General features: G+C 50.4%; 2 protein-coding genes across 3 annotated transcripts in view; one reads left to right on the top strand and one right to left on the bottom strand.

The window, feature by feature from the left end:
- The window catches only part of Lmod1 (leiomodin 1), a 39,356-nt gene extending 25,651 nt beyond the window's left edge, over window positions 1-13,705 (top strand). Inside the window, 2 exon segments of the mRNA XM_005073399.4 lie at window positions 10,654-12,165; window positions 12,963-13,705. Of these exon segments, the coding sequence (XP_005073456.1) occupies window positions 10,654-12,165; window positions 12,963-12,989 (1,539 nt within the window). The 3' untranslated portion in view covers window positions 12,990-13,705.
- Window positions 1-21,917, bottom strand: part of Shisa4 (shisa family member 4) — a 41,651-nt gene extending 19,734 nt beyond the window's left edge. Inside the window, exons 1-5 of one of the 2 annotated variants that reach the window (XM_005073400.4) lie at window positions 21,710-21,906; window positions 21,193-21,364; window positions 20,171-20,304; window positions 19,230-19,397; window positions 18,502-19,021 (exon numbers count right to left, since the gene is read on the bottom strand). In XM_005073400.4, the coding sequence (XP_005073457.1) occupies window positions 18,975-19,021; window positions 19,230-19,397; window positions 20,171-20,304; window positions 21,193-21,364; window positions 21,710-21,782 (594 nt within the window). In that variant the 5' untranslated portion in view covers window positions 21,783-21,906 and the 3' untranslated portion in view covers window positions 18,502-18,974. Of the gene's footprint in view, window positions 1-18,501; window positions 19,022-19,229; window positions 19,398-20,170; window positions 20,305-21,192; window positions 21,365-21,709 lie in introns of those variants that run through there. The other variant, XM_040737607.1, reaches the window with a different exon arrangement.
- Between the last annotated feature and the right edge of the window lie 5,807 nt (window positions 21,918-27,724).

Genomic DNA, 27,724 nt, shown 5'->3' with positions numbered 1-27,724 from the left:
AGGACTGGCAATGCACACTGTGTTCCCAACATTTGGAAGGCTAAAGAAGGAGGATTTTGAGTTTGAGGTTAGCTGGGGCTACATTTCAAGGCTCTGGACCAGGCCGAAAGGGCTAATGAGCAAGTTTCTCAGATCTGCAACCTCTCTAGGCAAGGAGTCCAACAGCACTCTGTAACTCTCGATATTAATTGACTTGAATTCAGGCCTGGGTTAAAAAAACATTTACTTCTGTTTACTTTGTGTCCTCTTTCTCTCCTTCCTTGCAAGTGGAAAAAATGTGCTGAAGATTTTGCTTATTTTATGTGCATGTGTGACTAGCTGCATGTATGTATGTATACCATGAGCATTCCAGTGTCCAAGGAGGCCAGAAGAGAGTGTTGGATCCCCTGGAGCTGGGGTTACAGATGGTTGTGAGCCACCATGTGGGTGCTGGGAGCCTGAATTCCAGGTCCTTGGCAAAAGCAATCACTTAGCCACTTAACTACTTAGCCATCTCTCCAGCCCCCAAACTTTCAAAAAGTCTTTTGCTGCATTTTGTTCCTGTTTTCTGCGTGAACAAGTGTACTACATATGGCACACATATGGGGACCCAAGGGCAGCTTGTAGGAGTTGGTTCTCTCTTTATACCATGTGGGTCGTGAAAATCAAACTCAGGTCACCAGGTTGATGGTGGGTACCTTTACCGACTGAGCCGTTTTGCTGGCTTCAGTTTTTGTTGTAGTTGGCTTGCTTTAACAGGTTTCTCTGTGGCCATTGTCCAGCCTACAGACTCTTTTGGCCTTCGTCATCCTATACTAACATTTAGCTTGAGTTAGTGAGCATCATTCTGTCAACAACTGGTTCACTTCACCACCATTAGGCATCTCACCTGTACCGGGGCAGATGCTGTATGCGCGATGCTTCACCCTCGATGCTGCGTGCTAGGCAACCAGGCCAGTGACTAACAACACTTGGTGCCCCTGACCCACTGGGGGAGACAGAGAGACTGTGAATGGGGTTAAGATAAGAGAGAGGAAAGGGGTCTGTGGGGCAGCAGCCCGGGGAAGGGCTTGGCTGGGGAGACTTGTTCGAGGCTCATTCTGACCGGGTAATGGACAGACTGAGACACGGTGAAGGAGGGCTGGAAACGGCTGAGCCAAGGCACAAAGCTGTAGGGAGTCTGGGAAGAAGCAAGAAGGTGAGGCCCACCGTGGCGTGTGCCCTGGACCCGTTTGCAGACTCCTTTCTCTTTCAGGATGCAGCCTCACATCCCTGCCAGCATGGAGGCTCCCCTTGTGTGCATCCCTTCTAAATTTCTGCTGCGTGCGTGTCACCACCTTGGAGGACATTCCCAGGCTTACTTCTGTCGGGACTGTGCTGTCCCACCAGCCTCTTCAGCTCTCTTCCGGAGCCATCCACATTTCCTTTGGGTCTCTTCTTGCAAGTCTGGCTTTCTCATCTCCACTCACTTCCTTTTTAGCACCGACATTAGGGATAGGCCTTTTAAGTCTAAGTGTCTGCTGGAGAAACAGTGGCAAACAAACACAGTAATGTGACAGGTTGAGGCAGTCTACAGGGCAGTCCTTGGGCTGTGGTTTCATTCCTGATTGGGGGGGGGGGATGGGATTTGAAACACATGGACCTCGGTTTCCATCCCTCACGATGCCTGCTCCCTCACCCTTTACTCCACAAGGCCCCTCCTCTCATTTCCATATGAAATCCACAGGAAGACTGGGTGTCTATCTTTGTTAGGGTTTCTATTGCTCTGATAAAACACCATAATCAAAAAGCAAGTTGCTGTTCACCACTGAACAAAGCCGGGACAAGAACACAAACAGGCCGGGAACCTGGAGACAGAAACTGATGCAGAAGCCATGGAGGGTGCTGCTTACTGTCTTGCTTCCCATGGTTTGCTCAACCTACCTTTCTTTTTATTTATTTAGTTTTAATCTATGTGTGTTGTTGTTTTTTCCTGTATGTATGTATGTATGTGTGAGAGTGTCAAATCTTGGAGTTACAGACAGTTGTTACCTGCCAAGTGAGTGCTGGGAATTGAACCTGGGTCTTCTGGAAGAGCAGTCAGTGTTATTAACCACTGAGCCACCATGTCCAGCCCTCCACCTTCTTATAAAACACAGGACCACCAGCCCAGGGCTGGCACCATCCACCAGGGATGGGCTCTCCTCCAATTGTCACTAAATGAGAAATGCCTTACAGCTGGATCTTGTGGAGGCATTTCCTCAGCTGAGGCTCCTTCCTCTGATGACTCCATCTTGTGTCAGGCTGACACACAAAGCCACCATCTGAGGGTGATATTCATGCGGCATCCCAACTCTCTACAGAGATCTGAGCCTCGTTTGCCTCCATCCACCGAGCTGAGGCCACTGTTGCTCAAGTGGACTGGCCACAGCAGGACACTGGGATTCCAGAAGGGTCACAGCTTTTGTCAGCTCTGTCTGCCCTGGGCAGATGGCAGTTTGATCTGGACTGGGGTAGTAGCTCAGTGATAAGGCTTTTACCTACTATGTGTAAGCCCCTGCGTTCCATTCCCAGAACTTTAAAAAAGACAGATAACGCAGTCTCCTTACCACTCATGGCACATACATATACCACACCTGGCCTCTCAGCTCAACGCTTACCGGGAAGGCAGGCTTCCCTGGCCCAACAGGACCTTTCTGAAGCCCTGAGCATTTGAGAAGCTATGTTCCATGGCCTGATGCCTTTGGGGAAGAGGGAGCCAACACTCCCGGTGTTTGTTTTCAAGTTAGGGTCACTCTGTAGCCTTGGCTGTCCTGGAACTCGCTCTGTAGACCAGGCTGGCCTCGAACTCACAGAGATCCGCCTGCCTCCCGAGTGCTGGGATTAAAGGTGTGCACCACCACTGCCCGGCTTCCTCCCAGTGTTTGTGTCTTCCAGCCAGGTGCTCAGAGTGGGAACAGGGCTGGCAAAGGCATCAGCTAATCTCCGATGTGGAAGGATCATGTGCAGAGGTTCTGCTGAGCCTGATACCTCCATTTCTGACAGTCTCCTGAGGACTCTCTGAGGATGGTGACCTGGGTTGACATCACCAACAAGAACTCAAGGAGCTTCTAGGCTGTGCAAGAGCCTTGCTGGGTGTCTCACACCCCTTCCTATCTTGGTCAGGGCACAGAGTCCTCGGCATGCTTAGAAAGTTCTGGGAGGGGCTCCGTGTGTAGTTCAGTTGGTAGAGTACTTCTTTAGTTTGCACAAGACCCTGGATTTGATCCACCGCACACCAGGGACCAGATGTGGCAAAGCACTCCAGCAGTCCTGGCACTCAGGAGATAGAGGCAGGGAGATCCGAAGTTCAAGGTCATCCTCGGATGCACTGTGAGCTGAGATCAGCCTGGGCTACAAGAGCCACTGTGAGAAAAAGCTAGTGAGAGGGCAGCTCCGCGGCCCCACGTCAGACGATGACATCAATGTGAGGACTTCTGCTTTAGGTCCTAACTCTCACAGGGCTGCTGTAGAGTTGGGGTGCCATGCGAGTGGGAGAGGTTTCCCCAAGCAGCCTGGTCTCCTTCCAGCTTCTTGTCCTCCAGGTAGGCTCTCGGCATCTGAGATGTTGTCATTTCTTTTTCCACGGAAAAGTTCACATTGTAATTCCCTTGGCAGTTGAGTAAGTGCTCAGTTTTACCTACTCTATAAATTCTAAAACACTAAGCAAAGGGAACAAAAGGTGTCAAGCAGGACAAGGAACAGGACTTTAATGACGCCATCATGGCTTCAGTGAGCACTTTTCTTTCTTTTTTCTCCTTGATTTGACACAGGGTCTCTCTCTGTGTAGCTCTGGCTGTCCTGGATCTCACTCTGTAGACCAGGTTGGTCTTGAACTCACAGAGATCCACCTGCCTCTGCCTCCCGAGTGCTGGGATTAAAGGTGTGTGCACCATCACACTTGGCTCCAGTGAGCACTTTTCCTAAGGCCCCCAGAGCAGTCACATTGTGTCTCCTAGTCCAGTCCTTCTTGGCAGGGGAGCTTGATCTGAGTCCTGGCCCTAGTGCACAGCTAAGTGAGGAACCCCAGTGGGGGTGGGGGTGGGAGTGGGGATGGGGGTGGGGTATCAGCTCCCTTGTGCATGGAGCAATAGGTCCAGAGCAGCACACATTTATTTAGAGGCATAGCTGTGGTTTGCATACAGACCAATTGTGTGCAGAACCAATGGGCATCCATACCTCTAAAGACAGAACATTTCTAGAACAATCAGAAGTTTTCCTGAGGTGCTGAAGGGAGTTGGAGGATTTCTAGGAAGGTAGCAGGACTTGAGGAGCTGCCTGGGGAGAGGGCCATTATCCACAGACCAGGTAGCATGGACACACACACACACACACACACACACACACACACACACACGCACGCACGCACGCACGCACGCACGCACGCACGCACGCACGGGACACTTCTGTGTCCCCAGCATGCTATAGCAGTCTCTCTCCAGGAGAATCTTGCTGTCACTTCAGGTATAATGAGGCAGGAGCCTGGAGGGAGTCCACTCGCTCCATCCCAGTAAGCCCTGGCTGGCTGGCTGTTTTCCCCTTCACACCAGCTTGAAAAGGAGCTGTTCTCCCAGGGGATGTAAAGCCAGTTCCTCTCTGCCCTCCCTTCTGTAAACAGATGGCATTGGCCACTTTGGGGGGTCATACTGGGAGGTCATGGGGCATCTGTGGGGAGTAGGACAGAGCAGCTTCCTAGGAAAAGCAAGGGACCAAGATTTTGGGTTCTGAGAGAATGTATAGGACCAGGATGGATAGGTGGTAAGGGATTTGCATTCTGGAAGCAGGACCAGAAGACATCACCACCTGCTTCTTTCCTGGTTAAAACAACAACAAAAGAGCAAAACAAAACAAACAAACTAAAAACCAGCCTTGATCCTGGAGGAAGCAGGACCAAAGCAAAGGCAAGAGGAAGCCTGCCAAGCTCTAGATCCCCACACACTGAGGCGGCCCGTGCCATGCATGACACTCCACAGACCACCGAGGCTAACGCCAACATTGCTAAGGCCTGGAAAGAATGTCCAACAGAGACAGAATGGGGACCCAGAGACACTGCCCCAATCTGGAGCTCAGGCTGGGGCGATCTGGTTGCCTTAAGTTGGAAAGCCTTCTGGAGCCTCCCAGATTCTAGAAATGCACCACGAGTGGCGTTGAACCTCTGAATCAAGGTTACCTCAGACTGGCTTTGGGGAAGAAACAAATGTGACTGAATTGGAGGCAGTGGGATCACAGCTGAGGAGGACTGTCATTATGAGGAGTTCATAAGCAAAGACAATTCCCCTCCAGTCTTCCTATGAGCAGCTCTCCAGTGGCCATCTGCAAGCTAGCTCCTCGCTCCTCACAGCAGTCTGGGACCCAGGAGACTCCAGGGGAGATCGGGTGAAGAAAGAGATGGCTAGGATAGGCTTAACCTGAGCTAAAGGGTCCACAGCACTCAGAGCCCTTGACTCTTGCCTTCAGTGAGCTCTTATGTCTATGGGACTTTCAATTAGACACAACGGTCCCCTCCCTCCCCTCCACTCCCCCTCTTTTCTCTACTGTTAGTGCTGGAAATGTTGACATGGTAGCTTTTCTGTGATCAGATAATGACTTCACAGGAAGTAGCTTCAAGAGGGTCTGGTCTGGTGATGGGGACAATGCTGTGTTTTGTTCATTGAAATCCCCAGGGCTTTTAGCAAATAGGACACCATCACATGACCATAGGCCTGGAGGAAACAGGTGAGGAGTTGCTTCTCACCTCTGACCCCAAGAGGGGTCCTGTCATGTGTCACAGGCTACCAGAGGTTCTCCACAGTCATCCTTTCCACAGCTTAGTCCCTGTGCATGACTCTAGGCTCCAGACCCATCCCGCTGGGCTTCCTGTGACCTTTAAGCTTTCCCCAGAGGGAACAAACATACTATCTAGATCTCTCATCTGAAGGCTGATGGACCTTAGTCCTCTAGTTCTTTGTCACATTTAACCTAAAATCCTTTTGCTATAAATGATGAAAGGTCAGGCAGGGCCTAGAGATAGCCAACACCGGCAAAAATAACCTGGGGAAGCCATCAGGCTACACATCACTAATCCTAAAAACAAAAGCAAGCAGGCAGCCCAGACTCCCTCACAGATAAGCATAGAGGAGGAGGCTTGGCTGTGTGCAAGGAGCTGGGCTCTGCAAAATCCCAGGCCTGGGAGCAGTCTGTGCTCCTTCTCCTTTTAAGGCAAGGTCTGAGCTCCTAGGGCTGCACTTGCTCCAACACGCCACAGCCCCATTCATTCCTGGCTATTTGGAGGAAAGCAGTGATTAATCAACGTTTCCCCACCCCCACCCCCACTCAGCCCGTTTTTACATTTGGTTCTTTTTAAAGTGTTGGCACACCTCTTGGTAGATCTTAGTCAACCTAGACCCCAGCTCAGGGGTATAGCTGGAGGAGTGACAGCTGGTGTCTAATTCGGTCAAGGGGGAGAGGTCGGGATGTGAGGTCTAGGAAGAGAAAAGGTTAAAATTCAGAGATCCAGTTTGGGTTGGGGGTTCTGAGCAGCTGTGGGAGGTGGGGGTGATAGGTGAAGCTCTGTGGATGGTGTGGCACTCAGGCAAGAGGAATATGGAGCAGGAAGCAGGAAGCCTTGACCCCTAATGGGAAAGGTCAGTGACTTGTTGGCTGCTAATGAGACAGTTGGGCCTAAGCCCCAGTTTTGCCTAAGCCTGCCAGGTGCAGTTGGTCAACATCTCTGTGGATCTCAGCCTCTTTCAAGCCAAACCTTTGAGCCAAGCAGGTTGGGTATTTTGGAGGGTGGTTGAGCAGTGTGCAATGGACAGGCACATCTGGAACAGAGGAGGAAAGGAAGGTAGCTGGCTCTGCCCCAGACCAGACCCCCAGAGCTTTTCTCACCCAGTGCTTTCCACCATGATCCTACACAAGAGGAAGGCATTATGGGACTGGTGAGATGGGATGGGAGAAGCGAGTCCCAGGCTAATCTAAAGAGGTCTTTATAGAGGGGCCCTAAAAGGAAAACTGCTGCAGGTAAACTGATGGACCAAACCCAGCTTCCTGGGAACCACGGTGGGAGTACAGGAGCTCTCTGATCCAATACTGTCACAGTCCCGGTGACAGTGCAGGAGTGCACTCTGGGCTTAGGGTTGAAAGGGGTGCAGTCCAAGGGTGTCTTCCAGGCCTCCAGCCCTTGCCTGCCTATTGTGATTGTGGTGGAGAAACCAAGGAACCTATGGTGTTTGTAATGTCGGTACAAACTGTTTCTGTAAGATCAACCTCTTCTCTATCCTCTCTGGGAAGGGTGGCGGTAAGGAAGGGTACCATGGAGTGTTGCTCTTCCAAACCCTGCCTTCCCTTCTTCCTGTACCCACCTGAGCACACCTGAAAGAAAACAGCCCTTCCTGTCTCTTCATACAAAACAAAAAAGGAAACAGCAGGAAAGGACCTCACAAGCAATCTTTAGCAGTCCAGGTACTCTGGGGTCTGCACCCTAGGTGCTACTCAAACAGCCTGTCTCCTCCATCACAGATAATCTACTTCCTCTGCTTCTCCACTAGGAATGAGAAGCAAGTACTGTAGAAATAGGTACAGACAGCCAGGCGTTGGTGGCGCATGCCTTTAATCCCAGCACTCGGGAGGCAGAGGCAGGTGGATCTCTGTGAGTTCGAGGCCAGCCTGGTCTACAAAGTGAGTTCCAGGACAGCCTCCAAAGCTACAGAGAAACCCTGTCTTGAAAAACAAAACAAAACAAAACAAAACAAAAAAAAGAAATAGGTACAGACTTGCAGTGGTTCTTAACTTGTGGGTCCTAAGCTGTTGGGTCATCTAAGACCATCAGAAAATGCAGATATTTCCATTACGTTTCATAAGAACAGCAAAATTACAGTTATGAAGTAGCACTAACACTAACTTTATGGTTGGGGTCACTGACATCATGGGGAACTGTATTAAAAGGTCCTAGCACTAGGAAGGTTGAGAACCACTGCTCTTTGGAGGTGTCGGGTAGCCTCTGCTGCCTGGAACATTCAAGCCTCTACCGTCTTCAGTTGGTTCCATCCTAGGGCCTTTCCAAGTAACGTCAGCATCCCAGCATCTGTAGTCACAGTGGAGTCATGCAACCCTGTATCCCACTACAGCAGGCTGCCCACAGTGGACTTCAGGGTTCTCCACAGAGGGACTTGTCTCTAGCAGTACTTTTTTTTTTTTTTAAGACAGAGTCTCACTATGTAGCCCTGGCTAGCCTGGAACTCACTATGTAGACCAGACTGGCTCCAAACTCAGATTTTCCTGCTTCTGCCTCCCTAGTACTGAAACTAGAGGCATGTGCCACTTATCAGAGTTCTTACTAAAGAGTAAAGGCAACAAAATTATGAACTGTTGAAGACACATATTTGATGAAAAGGTACAGCTATTATGTCTAGCTAATTAGTTCTTTTTTGTTTGTTTGTTTGTTTTGAGACAGGGTTTCTCTGTAGCTTTGGAGGTTGTCCTGGAACTGGCTCTTGTAGACTCAGCTGGTCTCAAACTCACAGAGATCTGCCTGCCTCTGCCTCCTGAGTGCTGGGATTAAGAGCAATTGCCACCACCACCCGGTTAATTAGTTCCTTCTTATTTCAAGGACATATATACATGCATATGCATTCAATAGTAGAAAGAATAGAATTTAGAAATATCCTTGGATGGTAAAATAAAATGTTATCAACACTATGTTGATCATTCCAATACCCCCCCCACACTTTTTGCAAATGTATTGGCTTCAGGTAGGGGTGTATCTTGGCAGTAAAAACACTTACCTAGCTTGTGCAAGGTCTGAGGTTTGATTCTTAGCAACACACACACACACACACACTTCATTATCCAAAGCCCTTGACTCCCCTAGGGAGCAGGGCTGGATTAGAGTGAAGGATATGAAACACTCATCATGAGTGCAGAATAAATGAAATAACTGACATTTTAATGTATTTAATTTATTATTGTTGTTATTATTATTATTATTTGTGCATGCGGGTGAACATGGTCAGAGTTTTCTTCACCATGGGATCTGGGGATCAAAAGATTGGCAGGCAGGGCTGGTGAGATGGCTCAGTGGTTAAGAGCACTGGCCGCTCTTCCAGGGGTCCTGAGTTCAATTCCCAGCAACCACATGGTGGCTCACAATCGTCTATAATGAGTTGGTGCCTTCTGGTGTGCAAGCACACATGCAGGCAGAACACTGTATACATAATAAATAAATAAATCCTTTTAAAAAAAGACTGAAAATATTACTTTAAAAAAAAGATTGTCAGGCTTGCACAGCAAGTACCTTTTCCTGTTGAGCCATCTTATCTTGCTGGCCTCCTTTATATATATATATATATATATTTTTTTTTTTTCAAGACAGGGTTTCTCTGTGGCTTTGGAAGCTGTCCTGGAACTAGCTCTTGTAGATCAGGCTGGTCTTGAACTCACAGAGATCGGCCTGCCTCTGCCTCCTGAGTGCTGGGACTAAAGACATGCGCCACCACCACCTGGCTTTAATGTATAATATAAAATAAAATTGGGGTTGGAGAAATGACTCTGTAGTTAAGAGCACTTGGTGCTCTTGGCAGGCATGGTAATGCATAACTTTAGGCCCAGTACTTGGGAAGCAGAGGCAGGTGGATCTCTGTGACTCCAAGGCCCTGCCTTGCTGTTCTTGCAGAGGACTCAGGCTGGGTTCTCAGCACCCACATGTATACTCACAATCATCTTTGACTCCAGTTCCAGGGTCCAATGCCCTCTTCTGCCCTCTGTGAAAACTGCAGGCACGTGGTATAATACAAACATGCAGGCAAACACTCACACATTAAAAAATCTTTTACAAAATACTTTATTGTGATTTATGTACAGAGGCATTTTGCCTGCATGTATGTCAGGATACCACTTACATGCCTGGGTATCCAAGGAGACCAGAGGAGGGCGTCTGAGGTTATGCACGGTTGTTGGACCCCATGAGAGTGTTGAGAATTGAACCTGGGTCTTCTAGAAGAACATTCAGTGTTTTTTTTTAAAATTTATTTATTATATACACAGTGTTCTGCCTACATGTGTCCCTGCAGGTCAGAAGACAGCACCAGACCTCAATACAGGTGGTTGGGAGACACCATGTGGTTGCTGGGAATTGAACTCAGGACCTCTGGAAGAGCAGCCAGTGCTCCTAACCTCTGAGCCGTCGCCCCAGCCCCATTTAGTGTTCTTAACCCCCAAGCCATCTCTCCAGCCAAACAAATGAGTCTTTAAAAAAACCAAAATAAATGCAAGCAAATCTATAATGACAAGCACTTAGCACTGTAAACAAACCGTGCTAGCATGAGTGGTTTTCTCCTTTGCCTCAGTTTACCATGCATAGCAGGAAGCTCTAAATTATTCACCCGTGACAGAAAAGGTCTAAGAATGCTCCATGGAGGCGCTGTGCTCTCTCTGTAGGCATTCATTCACACGTGGCTCAACGCTGTGGCCATGAGTCTGATGTCCACCCACTCTCTGAGGCTGGAGTCCTGTCCTGAACTACAGAACTCAACAGGCAGGCTGCCAATCTTCCCCAAATCACACGTCCTTCAGAGACTCAAGGGCACTTACACAAGCCCTCCCTGCAGGGCCCCACACCCCCTCGCCTCACTCTGCAGCAGGCTCTGCCATGTTTATTTTTCTTTTCTGAATTCTTAGGAAAGCAAGCAAGTGGAGAGAAAGACAGATGCCAAAAACGGAGAGGAAAAGGGCAGCGATGCCAGCAGAAAGGTCCTAGGCCCCAGACAGGGCTCAGACCTGGGCAAGGAGCCCAAGAAGGGTGTTTTGAAAAAAAGCTTCTCCAGGGACCGGGAAGAGGCTGACGGCAGAGGGGGAGAGAAGCCCAAGGAGGAGAAGACCATCAGGGGCATTGACAAGGGCCGGGTCAAGGCTGCGGTGGACAGGAAGGAGGCTGGGAAGGACAGCAGAGAAGAGAGGACAGTGGCCCCCCCGAAGAAGGAAGAAGAGAAGACGGGGAGTGTCAGGAACGCAGGCTCGAGCAGAGACAAAGACAAGAAGAGAGAGGAGGTGAAGGAGCCTAGCAAGAAAGAGGAAGAGAAGCTAAGGGCAGAGAGCAGGAGCACAGCCTCCCGAAGGGAGGACGGGAGGCAGAAACAGCCAAGTGAGAGCACAGACAGGAGGGCAGAGGATCAGGGCGCACAAAAAGGAAGCGGAGACGGAGACTCCAGAAAGGAGGAAGCGAAGGCTAAGACGGACGAGAACCGACCTGACAAAGACGGCAGGGAAGACAGCAAGACCAAGGCCACAGAGAAGCAGGCCCCCAGTGGCCCCAGCAAGCCCTCTGAAGGGCCAGCCAGAGCGGAGGAGGAAGCAACGCCCAGCATATTTGATGAACCTCTGGAGAGAGTGAAGAACAACGACCCAGAGATGACGGAGGTGAACGTCAACAACTCAGACTGCATCACCAATGAAATCCTGGTCAGGTTTACTGAAGCCTTGGAGTTCAACACTGTGGTCAAGGTGTTTGCTTTGGCCAACACACGGGCTGATGACCATGTGGCCTTTGCCATTGCCATCATGCTCAAGGCCAATAAGACCATCACCAGCCTCAACCTGGACTCCAATCACATCACTGGCAAAGGAATCCTGGCCATCTTCCGGGCCCTCCTCCAGAACAACACGCTGACAGAGCTGCGTTTTCACAACCAGAGGCACATCTGTGGCGGCAAGACTGAGATGGAGATCGCCAAGCTGCTCAAGGAGAACACCACCCTGCTGAAGCTGGGCTACCATTTTGAGCTGGCTGGGCCCCGGATGACGGTCACCAACCTGCTTAGCCGCAACATGGACAAGCAGCGACAGAAACGGCTGCAAGAGCAAAAGCTGGCCCAGGAAGCCAGCGGAGAGAAGAAGGACCGGCTGGAGGTACCCAAGGCTGGGGCTCTGGCCAAGGGCTCCCCCAAACCTTCACCCCAGCCATCCCCAAAGTCTGCTCCAAAGAACTCACCCAAGACAGCGGGCGCTCCAGCAGCCCCGCCTCCCCCGCCCCCTCCCCTGGCCCCACCTCTTATCATGGAGAATCTAAAGAACTCACTTTCACCAGCTACCCAGAGGAAGATGGGAGACAAAGTGCTCCCTGCCCAGGAGAAGAACTCACGTGACCAGCTCCTGGCTGCCATCCGCTCCAGCAACCTTAAGCAGCTGAAGAAGGCAAGTGATGGTGGGCGCAGCTGTGGAGCCCAGACAGTTCTAGGCTTGTAGGAGATGGGGGAGTGGGTTACAGATGGAACCCATGTCAAGGAGCCCATGTCAGGCCCCAGGGCCTCAGCCCACTTCACCTCTCTTAGCGTCAAGGCCCTTGCTTCCTTTAAGGCTCTTCCTCTGGCCTCCCACTTCATACCCCTGCCTGCTCTACCTGTGATCAAACCTGCATCCCCCTAGGAATGGAGAATAGCTTCTATGTGTAAGGCTGCCACAGGCTGGCCTGCAGGCTTTCTTTTTCTCCATTTTTTCCCAAACAAAACTAATTTTGATTCTCTATTCTGTTCAATCTCAGGATCCACTCAAGTCCACAGGCTAGTATATCCTACAGGTCACCCCTTGGAAGAGTTTACTTTAAATGGCCAGTGTCTTGGACAATGACTGTCGCTCAGCCTCTTGATTCTCACATCCCTGTCTCCTTGGAAGTCCACTTGAGTTATAGAGTCCAGAGTTGTTTGTCTTCTTGACTGGACACCCTAATCAGGATACCTTAACTGAGTATCCTAATTAGGATACCCTAATGCCCCTAAACATAGACACCCCACTGTAATCCGGAGGCTACTTGCTGACATCTATCTGGCTTTTACAGAAAGGGAAATGTTCCCTTGCTGTCAATACCTCATGCGCTCACCCCACAGACACACACTGAGGTTTTTGGGTGGTATCCTTTTGCAATGGAGGAAAGTTAAACTTTAGGGCGCCCTGTTGGGCTCTCTGAGCTAACCCATCTCTGTTTTGCCTTACAGGTGGAGGTACCCAAGCTGCTTCAATAGGACCAGGCAGCCAGGCACTGGTGCCAATGCCGTGACTGCCAGACTCTTGTGCCAGGGCTACACCGACCCCCCACTACCCCACCCTGGCTGAGTTGTTGCAGTTGTCCCTGTCCACCATGGGAGAGCTTGAGGCCTGGGCCACGCTCGAGGGAAGACACCTTGTTTCTTCTCACTTTCCTTTTCCTGTCTCTGAGGCTCTCCAAAAATTGCTTTGAAACCTGGAGCTGAAGTTTCTGGACAAGAGGAATTCTTTAAGCACATCACAGAGAAGATGGCACTGCCAGAGCCCATGTAGCAGGCATGCTGCCAAAGGCTTACGACGCAGAAAAGATGTCTCCCAGGGACCACACATCCACTCCAGCCTTACTGCCTCCAGGGCCAGGATTCAGGCCTCTGAGGAGCCCTTGAGGGAAAGCTGCTGGGCCAGTGGCACTCTTTGGGCCAGTGGCAGAAGGATGGAGGGCATGGGGGTCCAAGGGTAGGGCAGGAGAGCTGAGGATGCTACAAATCCCTTCATCTGCTATACCTGGGCAGCAGGTACGGTCGGACACGCCTGATAGAGGGTAGGCTCCAGACGGGAGTAGAGAGACAGCAGCTGGACATGAAGGGTTGATGCCAAAGCAGACGTTTTCTTCACACCACCTGCTGCTGTATAAATCGCTATGTATCTGTTTTTCCATAAGATTTTGATAATATATACAAACCTTTAGCTGTGAGTGGCTATGCCTCACCTTTTTTATGTATTAATGGACCTAATGTTCGCTCCAGGTCCCCTAGAAGGCCTCCAAAAGCTCAGGGTCTCTGCCAAACCATTCAAGGTCCATTCCTGGAACCTGTGCATCACTGCAGAGAGGGCAGTATGGGGGAGGGCTTGAACTCTTGAGGAGACACCCTCCTGACCTGGTGTTACGGGTCTGTTTCTCAGCCGTCTCTCTGCCTTGCATCTATGCCCAGAGCTGCTCTCAGGGGAGACGGGGCAGACAGGCGCACGGGGCCCTGGGATGGCTATATTAGGCACGTTCAGGGCTGATCACTCTATGACTCTCCCTACTGTGGACTCGGGGCCAGCTCTTCACACCAGTTATAGGCCAAGGAAGGCACAGTCAGAGAGTCAGGGTGACTCAGTGAGGGGCAGCATCTGCACCAGCGTGACTTAGGGCCAGTGTGCTCCAGCGGGAGGCAGAGCCGCCACAGCCACCAAGGTCCCATTTAGGGGTGAAGCTCAGTGTTAGATCCCATGCCTAGCACGGAGGCCTCGGGTTCCATCCCCAGCACTGACCTCACGACAAAAGCCTCTCACTGGCTTGAAGATAACTGTGGCACCATGAAACTGCCACCTTGGTTCTTGGTCACAGACAGGTTCTCTGCCTACATTTTTTTGGCCTCAATAGTGGAGAGTAAAGCAGATGGAATATATGTGGGGTCCGATCTTCCTATGTCTGGCTTAAATGAGAGAAAGACAACTCACATCCAGGGTCTACTCTGACCCTGTTCCTCCCCAACTCACCTGCTGCCTAAGGAATAGCTCGCTCCAAGGGAGGAGAGAAACCAGGGCTGGCTCTCAGCTCTCAAGGAGTGTGCTTTGGAGCCAAGCCCACGAGTTACACCTGGTGGGTACAAGGCACTAGTTAGATGCTTACGGGTGCCTTCTGTTGATCTTTCAGTTCTACTGTGGAAGCCAATAGCTTCAGTTTTGCAGATAGAATTAATCATCGGAGCACGTACACATGGCTAATAAGAGACAGAACTGAGGTCTTCATGCCTTCCTGCCGCTGAAAAATGGACCAATGATAGCTCTTCACTATCTATCTATCTATCTATCTATCTATCTATCTATCTATCTATCTATCATCTATCTATCTATCTATCATTTATCTATCTATCTATCTATCTATCATCTATCTATCTATCATCTATCTATCTATCTATCATCTATCTATCTATCTATCTATCTATCTATCTATCTATCTATCTATCTATCTATCTATCCATCTATCCATCTGGCTAACCTTGAACTCAGACCTTGCCTCTGTGTATTAAAGGCGTGTGCCTCTGCACCAGGCTAATCTCTAGCTTTCAAGTGTCCTTTAGAACCTTTCACCTTTGCATTGTTTTGTCGTTGTTTGCTTTTTTACCCAAGTGGAAACACGATTTAGTTGAGGGGGAGTAATAGCCACTCCCTACCTCCTCTCAGAGCCCTCTAGGCTTGGGATGATGTAATCATTTCTGAATGCGTTTAAGGATGATTGTGGGAGCACAGCGCCACCTCGAGGCAAACTGCGTCCCAGGCTCTCCTACTCTGCAGAGCCGCCTAAATCTTGGACCTGGAGCTTGCGGCGGAGGTCAGGGTAGAAGACCAAAGGGTAGGAAAGGACATTGGCTGTTGGTGCAGCACTGAGGCACGAGCAAAGTGCTGAGCGGGAGCTTGCGCTCAGGACCTGCGGGATGCACAGAAGCGTTCCTACCCGCCCCACGTGTTCAGCTGTCGGCCTGCCGCACACGAAACTGCAGTCACGAGTCGGCCAGGTTTTTCCTTCCTAAAACAGAGGACGGCCAGAACTAGCAATAGAAGAGCTCTATCCCCATCCAGCAGCTACATTTTACAAACGGGAAAAAAAGGTTCAAAGAAAGCAAATGATTCATTCAAGTTAATGAATCCGTACTCAACTCCAGGTCCCCCTTGAGAGTATACTGGTCCACGGAGAAGACACTTGACCTCAGGCTCTGCAGCCTTCTCCGTCTTCTTCCCTGGGTTCCATTCCATGTTTCCTGCCCCCAAACTGAGAAATTCCTTCTCCTAATTTTCGCTCCACTTTCCTTTGCCAGGAGACGCCAAAGCTAGGACAAGGGTCTGTCTGGCACTGGCCATACGTGGGCACTAGAGGCTGCAGAGGTTCTCATGCTGTCACAGGCGCTCAACATGCGTTGAGCTAGGGCAATCAAAGGGCTCCAGGTCTCGGCCTGAGCGGTCAGTCTCCACGCTCACTTGGCCACATTGAGAACTAAGATGTGGATGTGGGCCACTAACTCATGACCATGCTTTTCTCTTGTCACTGTCTGGAGGACCGAGCACAGTTCCCATCCCTGACAGCAGATGCTATTCAGCTGAAATCAGCCTGGAAGTCAGGTCCAGGACCAGGGGGTGCACATCCTTTGGGAGGCCCATCTTGTCCAAAAGCCTTCTCCCCTTCTGGAATTCCCTTCTCCAGGCCTCCATTTCCTCTTCCTTTTCCCCCAGCACCCAAACTCCTACAAATTCCTTGGAGTTCTGCCATCCTCACCCCGGATGAACACCCATACCTGAACGGGTCCATGTTTGTCTGGGTTTGTGTGTGCTTCAGCTGAGAACAAGCCCAGGGCCTCACATATGCAGTTATAGGCCAATGTTTTTGTATACAAACACCCCTCCTCTTCAACTAAATCTCCTTTACCAGTCCTTAGACTGTTCAATGTTTCCTCCTAGCCTAGCAAGACCACACTTACATCATTAGGGTCCCCTAACTGTTGTTTTAATTGATGCAGGGTTTCTCGGTGGAGCCGAGTTCCTGGCTGTCCTGGAACTCACTCTATAGACCAGGCTGGCCTCGAACTCAGAGATTCACCTGCCTTCATCTCCTCAGTGCTGGGATTAAAGACATGCACCACCACACCCAGCAAAGTTTCCTAGTTCTTAAGGGCCACTGTCTCCCCCTCCACCAGCCCTCCTTGTCTTACTGAGATGCCTATTGGGTTTTCAGGGGTGCTAAGAGATAGAAAGGACAGGTACATCCCCCCTCTGGGCTTCCTCAGGTCTTGCAGGGATGGTTTTTTTTTTTCTCCAACGACACACACTGCAAATTAGAGTTTGGGGGAGACTGAATGCTATGCTCACTGAAGGTGCTCCAGCATGTGACGGGACTCTGCTGAGTCCTCCCCGTCTACCCTGGAAAGTTTCTTCTTAGAATTCTTATGTCCAGTGCTCTGTTGTGTTAACCGGAGACAGCCCTTCACTGGCAGCTCTGGCTGGGGTACACCTGCCTCCCACCCTACAATACAAAGTAACTTGTCATAGATTGTTGACTCAAGGACGATGAGTCCTGTTAAGGCCCTCGTACAATAACATCGGTTCTCCCCAAGTCTGGGAAACCTCATCCTGTACCTGTCACCTTCTCAACTTCCAGGAAGAGACAGTCTTCCCATGGGTGACTGAAGAACAACTGTGCTTACCAGCTCCATCTTTTCCCTACTCCCACAGAGAAAGTGAATTTGTAGCTGTGGGCCTAGGATTGTCCCCTGGAGTATCAGCTACTCCTCTGTGACAAGGTTCATGTTCAGGGAGCAAACTCGTGTGCCCTTGATTTCACTGAGGAGAGGCAGGCTGTGAATTTACTCAGGAGCAGACCTTTGCCCAGGGGAGTCTATGACCGAGGCCCCAAAACTCCTGCCTTCTAGATTATATGATAAGAGGAGCTGTCCCCTGGGTATGTGGCTACAGAGGGCCCTGAGGGCATGGTGAGCACAAGGTCCCTAACCTAGAACCTAGAGGGCTGCCAGAAGCCTGAAGCCAGAGGCTGCACTGGGCTAGATTTCCTGAGGGTGGTTGAAAAAAATGGCTGAACTTAGGGAACTGGGAGAAGGGGATATTGGGTAAGCTGACGGTCTCCCTGCTAGAATCAAAACTATTAAAACTGTTTTGGAGTGTGTCTTAGGAGCAAAACACTTAACTGTCGAGCCGGAGGCCCCAAGTCCTATTCCCAGTATTGCCAAACTTCAAAATTATGGAATTCCCTTTCCTACATCTGTTACCAGATGTCTTGAGAGCAGAGCATAAAGGTTATGACTTCAAGTATCAGAACAAGGGAAGATGGACAGACAGCTCTGAACATCCACTGCCACTCCCAGGTCCCCACTGCTAGGTAGCCTTCACAATTCTTATGCCTAGCTTCCCTGGGTCCCTAGTGTGGCCTGAAGGACCTGACACCTTAGCATCCATGAAGATCAAGCAGTTGACACGCACACCTTACACCAGTCTGTTGGGCCGCCACTTCTTGCTGCTTGGCTCCTAGCCCTAGGCCTCTGATCAGGAAGGAAGGACAGAGTCATAGTTTCAGGTCCATTGTATATCATCTTTCTGATCGCTATCACTCCCATTCTATTGATGAAGGCACTGGGGTTTGGAGACACATTCAGATGCGCAAGGTCAGATAGTGGTGAGATCCAAATTTGAATCTAGATGTACTTGGATGGACAGGTGCCTTTATATAGCTGGTGGCGCCTCAGGTGTCCCAGAGGCCTGGTCACGAAACGCTGGTGAGTGCCCTTCCTAGCTGCCACAAATCCACCTCGCTTGCTTTGGAAAACAGCCAAGGGATCCCCAGGGGTTCTGTCTGGGATGGGGCTGATGGTGGAGCTCTGCTCCCACTGGTACTGAGCTGCCCTCCCCTGCTGTGGAATGTGGAGCAGGCAGCAGTCTGGGTTCAGAAGAAGGCAGGGTTAAGAGAAGGGGTGAATGGGGCCAATGATTCCACTGATGTGAGTTGTATCATTACAGCTTTAATCCAGCAGGGCCTGAGCTCTGGCCAGTGGGGCAGCCAGAGGGAAGGGCTGTGGCCAACTGTTGATAGAGCCCCCCCCACTCTCTCCACCTCAGCCCAAAGAGGGCAAATAGGAGGCGCCCGACCTTCTCATTGGGATCCTGGGAGCAGAGGGACCACTGAAAATAGAGACCGTGACCCAAGCTCTCACCTTACTCCCTGTCTCCCAGTAAAAATAGCTCATGAACCCCAAGCCCTCCCTACCCACCCCTCATTCATAGTCTGGGTCCAATTCGGCTCACGTTCCACTTCTCTGGGGCTCTGTCCCCAGGAGGGCCCAAGGCTTGGCTTGATCTGGGGCCTGGTGACTAGAAGACACATGCCCACCCCCAGGGCTGGATGCAGGTACAGATGGGGAATCTCCCACAGAAAACGGCATCATGGAAGGGACAGCAGAGCCACAGCTGTTTCTTCAGGCTCCTGGGTAAGAGGGCTGTGGTGGCATATAAGGGGGAGGAGCTGAAAACCAAGGAGACAGGATGAGGGTCAGTGGGGCACAGGGTACCCTCCCCCCTTCACGGTGTGTAGGTTCCATGGGAAGAGATGCCTAGAAGAAATGGGAGGAGCCTGGGAAGGGAATCCACCCAGGAGCAAGGTGGCAAGGGAGGTCCTGAAGCAAGGGTGGGTGGGGACGAGCAGGAACAAGGATTCCAGGTTGAGAACTTACCTGCAGGGTTGTAGATTGGGGGCCCAGCTGGGTAGAGAGGATACTGAGGAGCAGGACCACTAGGTGGGTACATGAAACCAGGCTGTGGAGGTGCTGGACCAGCTTTGGGGTCTGGGGCGTATTGGTATACTGGCTGCATTGGGATGCCTGTCATGGGAATCTCCTGGCCTAGAAGAGAGACAAGGACCAGCATTTTAAACACCCAGCTCCAATGGAAACCTCCTCCTGTCCGGAAACCAAGGTAAGCACCCTGACAACTGCCTGGCAGGCTCCCGGGTGACCAGTGTGGCCTTCACCTCCCAAAGCTCGCTTGCCCAGAATTGAGCAGAGAGCTATGTATGAGGCTATGCAGGTCAGTCTGTGTTGACCAAGCTTGTTCCCCTCAGCAGGTTTTAGAGCCCTCAGAAGGCAGAGTCTAGCTTGGAGAATGTCCCACTCGGGTAAAAACGGGAAGCTCCAGAGGCTGCTATCTTGTAACACAGCACAGCTGCCACTAAGAGAGTCCTCCTCCAGCCCTCTCCTCCCACACTCATCTCACATATGGTTTCATCGTTTCCATGCTCCTCAGGCTTGGGCAGTTACACGCAACCCTCAAATACACATCCAAAGCACTGGTAATGTTCTCTACTACAGACCCCACCCCATACACTCAGTCACAGACATGCTTATATCTACTGCTCACTTACCATCAACAGATGCACTCCTGTGTATGCCTGCATGCTCATGTGTGTGCACATACACGGGCACAATCACGTGTCCTCATACATTCCTGGACACAGTCTAACACTCCACGGCTCACTTGCACACACTTTTGGGTGTCATGTGCAGGCACACAGAAACACTCACTGCTAGAGAATTCACCCATCCTCCTTCCCTTTGGTGCCCATTACAGGAATCAGCCCGGCCCGTCTCGGGTGCATCTTGCCTGATACTGCGCATACCTTCAAACGGGCTCTGGAGCTGCTGGCGCCTTCGGTATAGGTAGCAACAGGAACAGAGGAAGCAGCAGATGGTGGTGGCAACCACAGCCACAAAGAGGATTACAGCAGAGGCGATACCTGCTATGGTCTTGGGACTTTAGACAAAAAACAGATCCTCTCACCTTCCAACACTCATAGACCTCAGCTTCCCAGGAGGCAATGCTCTCTGGCTAGCTAGTGTGAAGCATGCTGGGATTTGTAGTTAGTGTGCCCACTTACCCCTGCTTTTACATCTACACTTTAATTGGTTAGGTTTAAAATGTGTTAGCCTCAAAGGAGCCTTTGAAATAATGTAGGGTCAATATTACCAAATCTCACTTGACATTTCCCCTTATATCTGTTTTATATGTTTGTAGTTCTCTTAAAAATTTTTTTGAAACCACGAATTTGGGGGCTAGCAGTGTAGCTGAACAGAAGAAATGTTGGCATGTATGAGGACCTAAATCCAAATTCGGCGCTGGGCTGGGTGGGTGAGGGGAGTAACAAAATCTTAATTTGGGCAACTTTGGTTTTGTTTGTTTTTTGAAACAGTTTCACTGTGTAGCCCAGACTGGTCTGGAACTCATGGTGATCCCCCTGTCTCAAGTCTCCTGAGTGCTGGGATGACAGGTGTGAGCCACCAGGCCTATGTAGCAATTTCCATATCCTTTAAAAAGGTAACAGTGATCCATAGAGGGCAAGTGTCTCCGCAAGCTCACACTGCTAGTAAGAAGGTGGCCTGGGAACCAAACCCAAGTCCTCCTCCTGACCTCTTGCCAGAGCTTCTCTGCAGTTTGAGTGCTAACCCAGTACGTTCCCTCCCAGGACCTGCAAGGATCCAGAAAGCCTCTGAAAACAGCCCAGGCAAGCCCGTGGTAACTAACACCAATCAGCTAGCTCTGTCACCATTTGGAGTCCTGGTGACTCCTTCAGCTAAGAATGTGGAGGTGGGCACTGGAGGCAGTGCCTCTTGAGAGGGGGTGGACCGGGAGTCCACAGCCCACCTGAAGGCCAGGCAGTGTTTCTGCTGTCTCTCGGTGATGAGTAAGGTCAGGTCCCTGCAGCAGTACCGCTGGTAGCAGGTCCCGCAGCAGAAGGTGAAGAACTCGCAGTCAAATCCCGGATGCCAGGAGCCATTCCGGTCCAGATACCACAAGCAGTCTTCATTCGCTAGTGCTGCGGGCAGGGGTTTGGGTGCCCGGTGGACACCAGTTCAATTCAGTTCTGGCCACACTCAGCCCCACTGTCTTGGGAATCTGAAAGCTCACTTTTGTTTCCACCCTGAGAGCCTCGGCCTCGAAGCTCTAAAAATCCCCCTCTCCCTGAAGCCGAACCCAGCGCCTGGGGTCAGGTTCCCACTGTCCGACCTCCCAGCGCCCTTTCTTCCTGCTCCAGGAGCACCGGCGCAGGGACAGCCTGAGGATAGCCCCAGGGTAGTCTCCAGGGACACAACTCGGTCCCTTTAACCCCTCCCCGATCCCGCCCCACCCCACCCATTCCGTGTGGCTCCCCATCCCTTACCCAGAGGAGTCCCGAGCACAAGCAGGACGACGGCAGCCAGCGGCGCGGCCCCGCGGGGTCCCGCGGGCGGCATGGCTGGAGGGGGCTGGGCGCGGCCAGGACCGCCTGGAAAAGGGCCGCAGGACAAAGCTGGACCAAGCCGGCCGGCGGGAGCTGCAGTACCGCCCAGCCCGAGGCCAGACTCTGGCTTCTCTCCCGCCTCTTCGGGGCGGTACTAACGCCCCGCCCACAGTAACCCCAGGCCCCGCCCAGGGGTCTGCCCACCAGCGACGCCCACCCAGCCTCAGCACCAGTTGGGCGCCCCTCACCCCAGGGAACAGCCCTGCTCTCCCTATCCCCGACAGTGCAGTGACTCCTGCAGTCTGAGCCCTTAAGGGCTCAGCCAACAGCTAGGCATTGCGGTCAGGGAAGCCCTGCTGTGCCCTGCGCCCGCCCCTCTTCTGAGACCAATCATTATCCCAGACCCCAGAAACTGATCCTGGTGCCACCCCCTAATGTCCAGCTCATGGGCCAACCCTGGAGGGGCGAGGGCCGCACCTTCCCTTGTGTGGGACCTCCTCTGCTCTAGTGTCCAGTCTTGGACGTCCTGCAGGGGGAGGAGAGGGGCAGAGTCACCCTGCCCCCATTCCTAGAAACAGGCACCCATTGAGAGGAAGTTCAGAGCGGCTTTGTCCCTGTCGGTGCCCACAGGCCTGGGTCCTGGCAGCTGCACTGGCTCCCTGAGATGGCCCCTTCCCCCTCTGAGTGGACAGCTCTCCAACTATAGCCGCACTCACCAGTAGGGGTGGCCCGGGCCACTTGGGACCCATCCTATTAAACACTACAGTGGAAACCTTTTTCTTTATGGAGTAAGCCTACAAAAATACTGCATTGGCTACCAGAACCAACACAGGTTAATTACAGGTGGAGAGCCTCCAGGTAGGAAAAGTCAATCTACCTTTACAAACTCATAGAGAGTTGCTACAGGACTTAGAGGTCATGGCCTATGCTCCAACAAGCCAGGTTTAGCTACCCATTCTCAATAAGCCAATTAAAAGAACCAAATTAATAATGAAAAACAGAACAAGGAGATTTATTCAATATGGTCACATTGGAAGAGGGACAAGGAGGTCCAGTGATACCGCTCCATCCCTTAGTCCAGCCATCCTCAGTCTTCCTAATGCTGCAGCCTTTTAATATGGTTCCTCACGTTGTGGTGACCCTCAACCATGAAATTATTTTCGTTGCTAATTCATAACTGTGATTTTCCTACTGTCCTGCTGTCATTAACCACAGCATAAATATCCTTTGTTGTTTGGAGACAGGGTTTTTCTCTGTAGCTCTGGCTGTCCTGGAACTCATTCTGTAGACCAGGCTGGCCTTGAACTCACAGAAAGGATTGTCTTAACCCCAAAGGGGTTGCAACTCACAGGTTGAGAACCATTTTCCTAGTTCATCTTGTGGTTCCTCAAGTGAGGGCAAAGTTTAAATAGAGGGGAAGATGTTTGCCTAACTAAGCAGCCCAGGTAAGGTGATTGATTCTGCTGCCCATCTGTTGAAACTCCCAGTGTTTCCTGCCAGGTAATCCACCAAATTGTAAACCTTTCACCAGGGCACAAGTTCCTTCTCTGGATGCCCCCAGGTCTTCAATTCCTCACCCAGTTGAGAGATTCCTGGGGAAATTCCAATTTCTTGGGGCCCACTCTTTCAATAGTGTGGCAGCCAAATTGGGGGCACAAATGTCTAAGTATATGTTCACTGCTGGTCGACAGATCATTGTAGAGCGCCGATGATCATGCTCTGTCTGCATGCAGTACTGCCCATCAAGTGAGGCAGAATAATGGCATCTAGTCTCCTGCCATGTACATTTAAAACATTTTTTCATGTATATGAGTGTTTGCTTACACGAGCATATGTGCACCGTGTGCATGCCTGGTGCCCTGATAGGCCAGATGAAAGCATCTGATATTCTGAAGTTACAGACAGTTATGGACCACTATGTAGATGCTGGGAACCAAACCTGGGGCCTTGGCAAGAGCATCAAGTATTCCTAACCACAGAGTCATCTCTGCAGCCCATGTCACAAGACACTCCAACACCTGGACATCTACTTCATCAGAATCTTTGCACAACTCCACTAGCTAAGCTAGGTTGGGTAAACATTTTCATCAACATCACTTACCAACAGAGACTCAAATGTGTTCAAGGTTTGTCTAAGGTAACATAATAAATGGTAGAGAAAACAGTAGGAGCCACATTTTCCAGACAGGTGAATCTTGACTCAGAGCTGCAGACTGATGACAGCAAATGTTTCTGGTGCTCTGAATGAGGGAACCGGAGGTCATGGACAGCAAAGCAGAATGAAAATGAGTTAGGGAAAGGAAATCACAGAGGGAGGGTAGCCCTAAAGTGGGCCTTTGTAGGTGGGGGCACATCCTTCAGGAGAGAGGGAGCAGGAAGAGCATGCCCTGCCACAGGATGCTGTCAGTCACTGATAGGCTGGCCTGAATGTGTACTAAGATTGGACAGTCATCAATAGCACTGCCAAGGACATTTCTTGACTCACTGTCACTTATGCCTGCACATTGCTGTCCTTCTTCTTCCTATATCATGAGCTCCATGAATGCAAGAACCACTGTCACCAAGCTCAGCAAAGAGCTGTGCTTTCCTGTCTGAAGTTGATTCTCTTTCTCTCTTCTGGATATCGGCTTTTGACCCCATATCACCTGTCTCTGTGTTGTTATCTTTGGTTTCTTTATTTTTTTAAGAAAGCCATTACCTTTTATTAATGTGTGAAGACAGACATGAGGTCAGAGGACAAACAATAAGAATTTGGGAATTTGGTTCTCTCTTTCCACCATGTAGGATTCAGGGATTTAACTTAGGTCTTCAGGCGTGGCAACAATTGACTTAATCAGCTAACCCATGTCACTGTCACTGCCCCAAATCCCTCCCCCTTTTTTTAAAAGACAGGGTCTCATATTAGCCCTGGCCTGGAGCTTGCTATGTAGACCAGGATGGCCTCTAACTCACAGAGATGCAGCTGCTTCTGCCTCCTGTCTCGAAAAATCTAAAAAAAAAAAAAAAAAAAAAAAAAAAAAAGAATTGAATGCTTAGGGAAACATGGACGCACAGCCTCATTTCTAGCAGCCATGCACATGGAGTGAAAAGGTATCAGGATATCAGGAGTGGGGAAAGTGGAGAAGGACCAGACCATGCTTGTGACCCGGGCCCTGGTCTCAATATTCTTCAGTCACTGTACTCTAGGCTTCTCCAAATCCTTCCATGCTCCTGGTCAACAGTTAGCCTGGGCAATTCTGAGACACTCCTTACCCTCCCAGGTCCTGGTCCCAGGCTAACCCTAATATTTATCCATTAAACTCCTGTTTGATTATAGTAGTTTGAGCTGAGCCACTTTGAGATAAGAAATCCTTTTCCTCATTCCTACTTCTGTTGGTGCCTTTCTAGAATACTTCCAGTTACCTGCCCATGTATCCAGTGGGCCTCTGGCAACCCAAATCATACAGAGAGATCATTACATATTCCTTCCCTCCACAGGCCCCTGTGCCCTTAACTGTGATTTAATGTCATAGAATCTTGAGAGAATTGGATATATTCTCTTTGAAGTTCACAGAGAAGAGAAAGGCCCAGAAAAGCACCAGAAACATGGCCAAGGTCATGGCTGAACTGGGAACTGAAGGAACTCAGGTCCCTCCCGGGGCCCATTCCCCTAGTATAAGCAAGTATAGCAACTATGTTTCTTGCTGTAAGAGTGTCCTCTATATTCGCTCTTGTGGTAGTGGGGGTGGGGGAGAGGCCAAGGGCAGGTGATCAGCTTACGGTGTCACAGCTAGAAAGGGCTGCTCTTCCTCCAGAGGCTCTGCCTGTGCAGCGTGCTCTGCAACAGAGCAGAGGTGACAGTCTGGACTCCAGGCTGAAGGCTTGGGTGGTATGAGCAGCCACTTCTTAGGCAGCCTCAGTCTGGCCTCAAGAGCTGGTCCTGGCAGTGGGGCGTACAGGGAGTGCCAGGTTATCTTTAAATGGCACTTTACTCAGCCTGCAGCTCTGCCAGCTGGGCAGGGTGGGAGCAGACAAGTGTTATTTTGAGATCTGAGTGAGTGGCGAAGGCTGTTTACAGCCTTCCTGTGTGTCCCCTCCTGGGAAGGGCTTGGGGCCACAGTACTCAGCACTCCAGCTGGTGGTTGTCTTCAGTCATCCAAGCACAGCCAGGAACTGGTGAATCTGGGTGTACAAGGCCTTTCTGACAGGATTGGCTCTGCCAGGGCAGGTTTAGATGACGATAATTCCATTAGATTCAAGATCACACTAACAAGCTAAATCTAATACTGTAAGCCTCACTTCAAAATGTATTGCACTGACTTTAATCTTTACAACTACTTTGTAGAACAGATACCAATATACCTGTTCTGTGGGTTTGGAAGAAAATTTAAGTGAAGCTTGCCCTAAACTATCAAAGCTGGTAAGTGGCCCTGCTAGGACTCAAAAATCTAGTCTGGCTCCGGAGCCCATACTGTGAATCACAAAGTAGATACAAGTCCTCCTCTGCTATTTCTTGACTGCCAACTTGAAGCCACCAGACTCTCCCTGGTCTTGGGTCTCTCATGTGGAAAGATATGGTTCGTCAGACCCACTAGAGCCTGGGCTCAGAGAGACACTAGTCCACCAGTCTTTCCCTGATCTGGAGAGTTCAGGGTCATGCAAAGGGGTACCCTCGCTGGCCTGGCTTCTCTACAGTTGTTATCTAACATTCCTGTAAACACAAGGAAAGGAAATGCTGAGGGAAATGAGAGCTAAGAATTTGCAACTACAAACTTCAGGTGTGAAAATGATTTGCTGTTTTTTCCAAGACAGGGTTCCTCTGTGTACTCCTGGCTATCCCTGAACTCTGAGATCCACCTGCCTCTGCCTCCCAAGTTCTGGGATTAAAGGTGTTCACCACTGCCCAGCTGAAAATGTTTTTAATTGAAATGGGAATTTAGTATGCTATGGTTTACTTTTCTTCCAGGGTCATGAAGAGATTGTGGGTGTCATCTAGCACAAAGCTCAGGGTAAGTATTCCAAGTCTGTTTACACTGGCTTTAGCATATGCTCATATATGTAATTCATAAGTTCTGGCCTGAGTGCATACCCTAGGCAGAGAGCACTTCAGGTATCCCATGCAGCCTTCCTTCAAGGTCTTCCTGTCACCAGACCCTCAATCAGAAACAGCAGTGTCCTGACCACTCAGGTTCCAGGGATTCCCTGCTGTGGGAGGGGCCCCTCCTTTTATGCCCCCTCACTCCAGCCTTCCTCCCTTCTGCTGAGCCTTTCCCTGTGGATCTATAAGTGTGGCTATCCTCAAGTGGGTAGGGGTGGGGGTTCCACCCTGCAGAATCCCTTAAGGTAATGAATTTCAAAGAACTCAACTATGTTATGAGAATGACAGGTGGGGAAAAATATAGCAAAAGCAAATCAATACACCAATAATTTGTCAAACAGATAACCACAGAACTGCACAGTGGGTAAAAGGGGAGAGCTGGGCCACATTTCCATCCTGTTCCCCAGGCAGGTCTACAGAGCTGTCCTCCCAAAGGCTCACCAAGCCTTGATTTAGCAGCAGCGTGGCATCTGTGAAGCTGAACTGAGTCACCAGCAAATTCAACCAGGCAAGCCGAGCCAAATACAGCTAGCTCCTGCTCTGTGTGTGGGGGTTAGGATGGGGCTCCTCTCACGTTCCAGTGAGCTGGGCATCAGCTCCATTTTACAACAGGGGAACCCAGGTTCACAAGGTAACTTTCTGTCTTAGTCCCCTTCCCAGATATATTGTTATGCCAAGACTTGAAGGACTTCCTGGGCCTTCTAATCAGGTCCATGGCTCACTGTTTTCATTCTCATTTGCATATACACCACACAGGCATGAGAGACCTTTTGTAATCATCTAAAAACAAACAAACAAAAAAGCCAACAACAAAAAATGAGATCACTAGCTGGCTGGTGTTGACCTGCATCGTCTTCACAGAAAGGCAAATCAATCAC

The sequence above is a fragment of the Mesocricetus auratus genome, unplaced genomic scaffold, assembly GCF_017639785.1.
Source record: "Mesocricetus auratus isolate SY011 unplaced genomic scaffold, BCM_Maur_2.0 Super-Scaffold_100676, whole genome shotgun sequence".
NCBI classification, from domain to species: Eukaryota; Metazoa; Chordata; class Mammalia; order Rodentia; family Cricetidae; genus Mesocricetus; species Mesocricetus auratus.
This window is presented reverse-complemented; position numbering and strand designations above follow the sequence as displayed.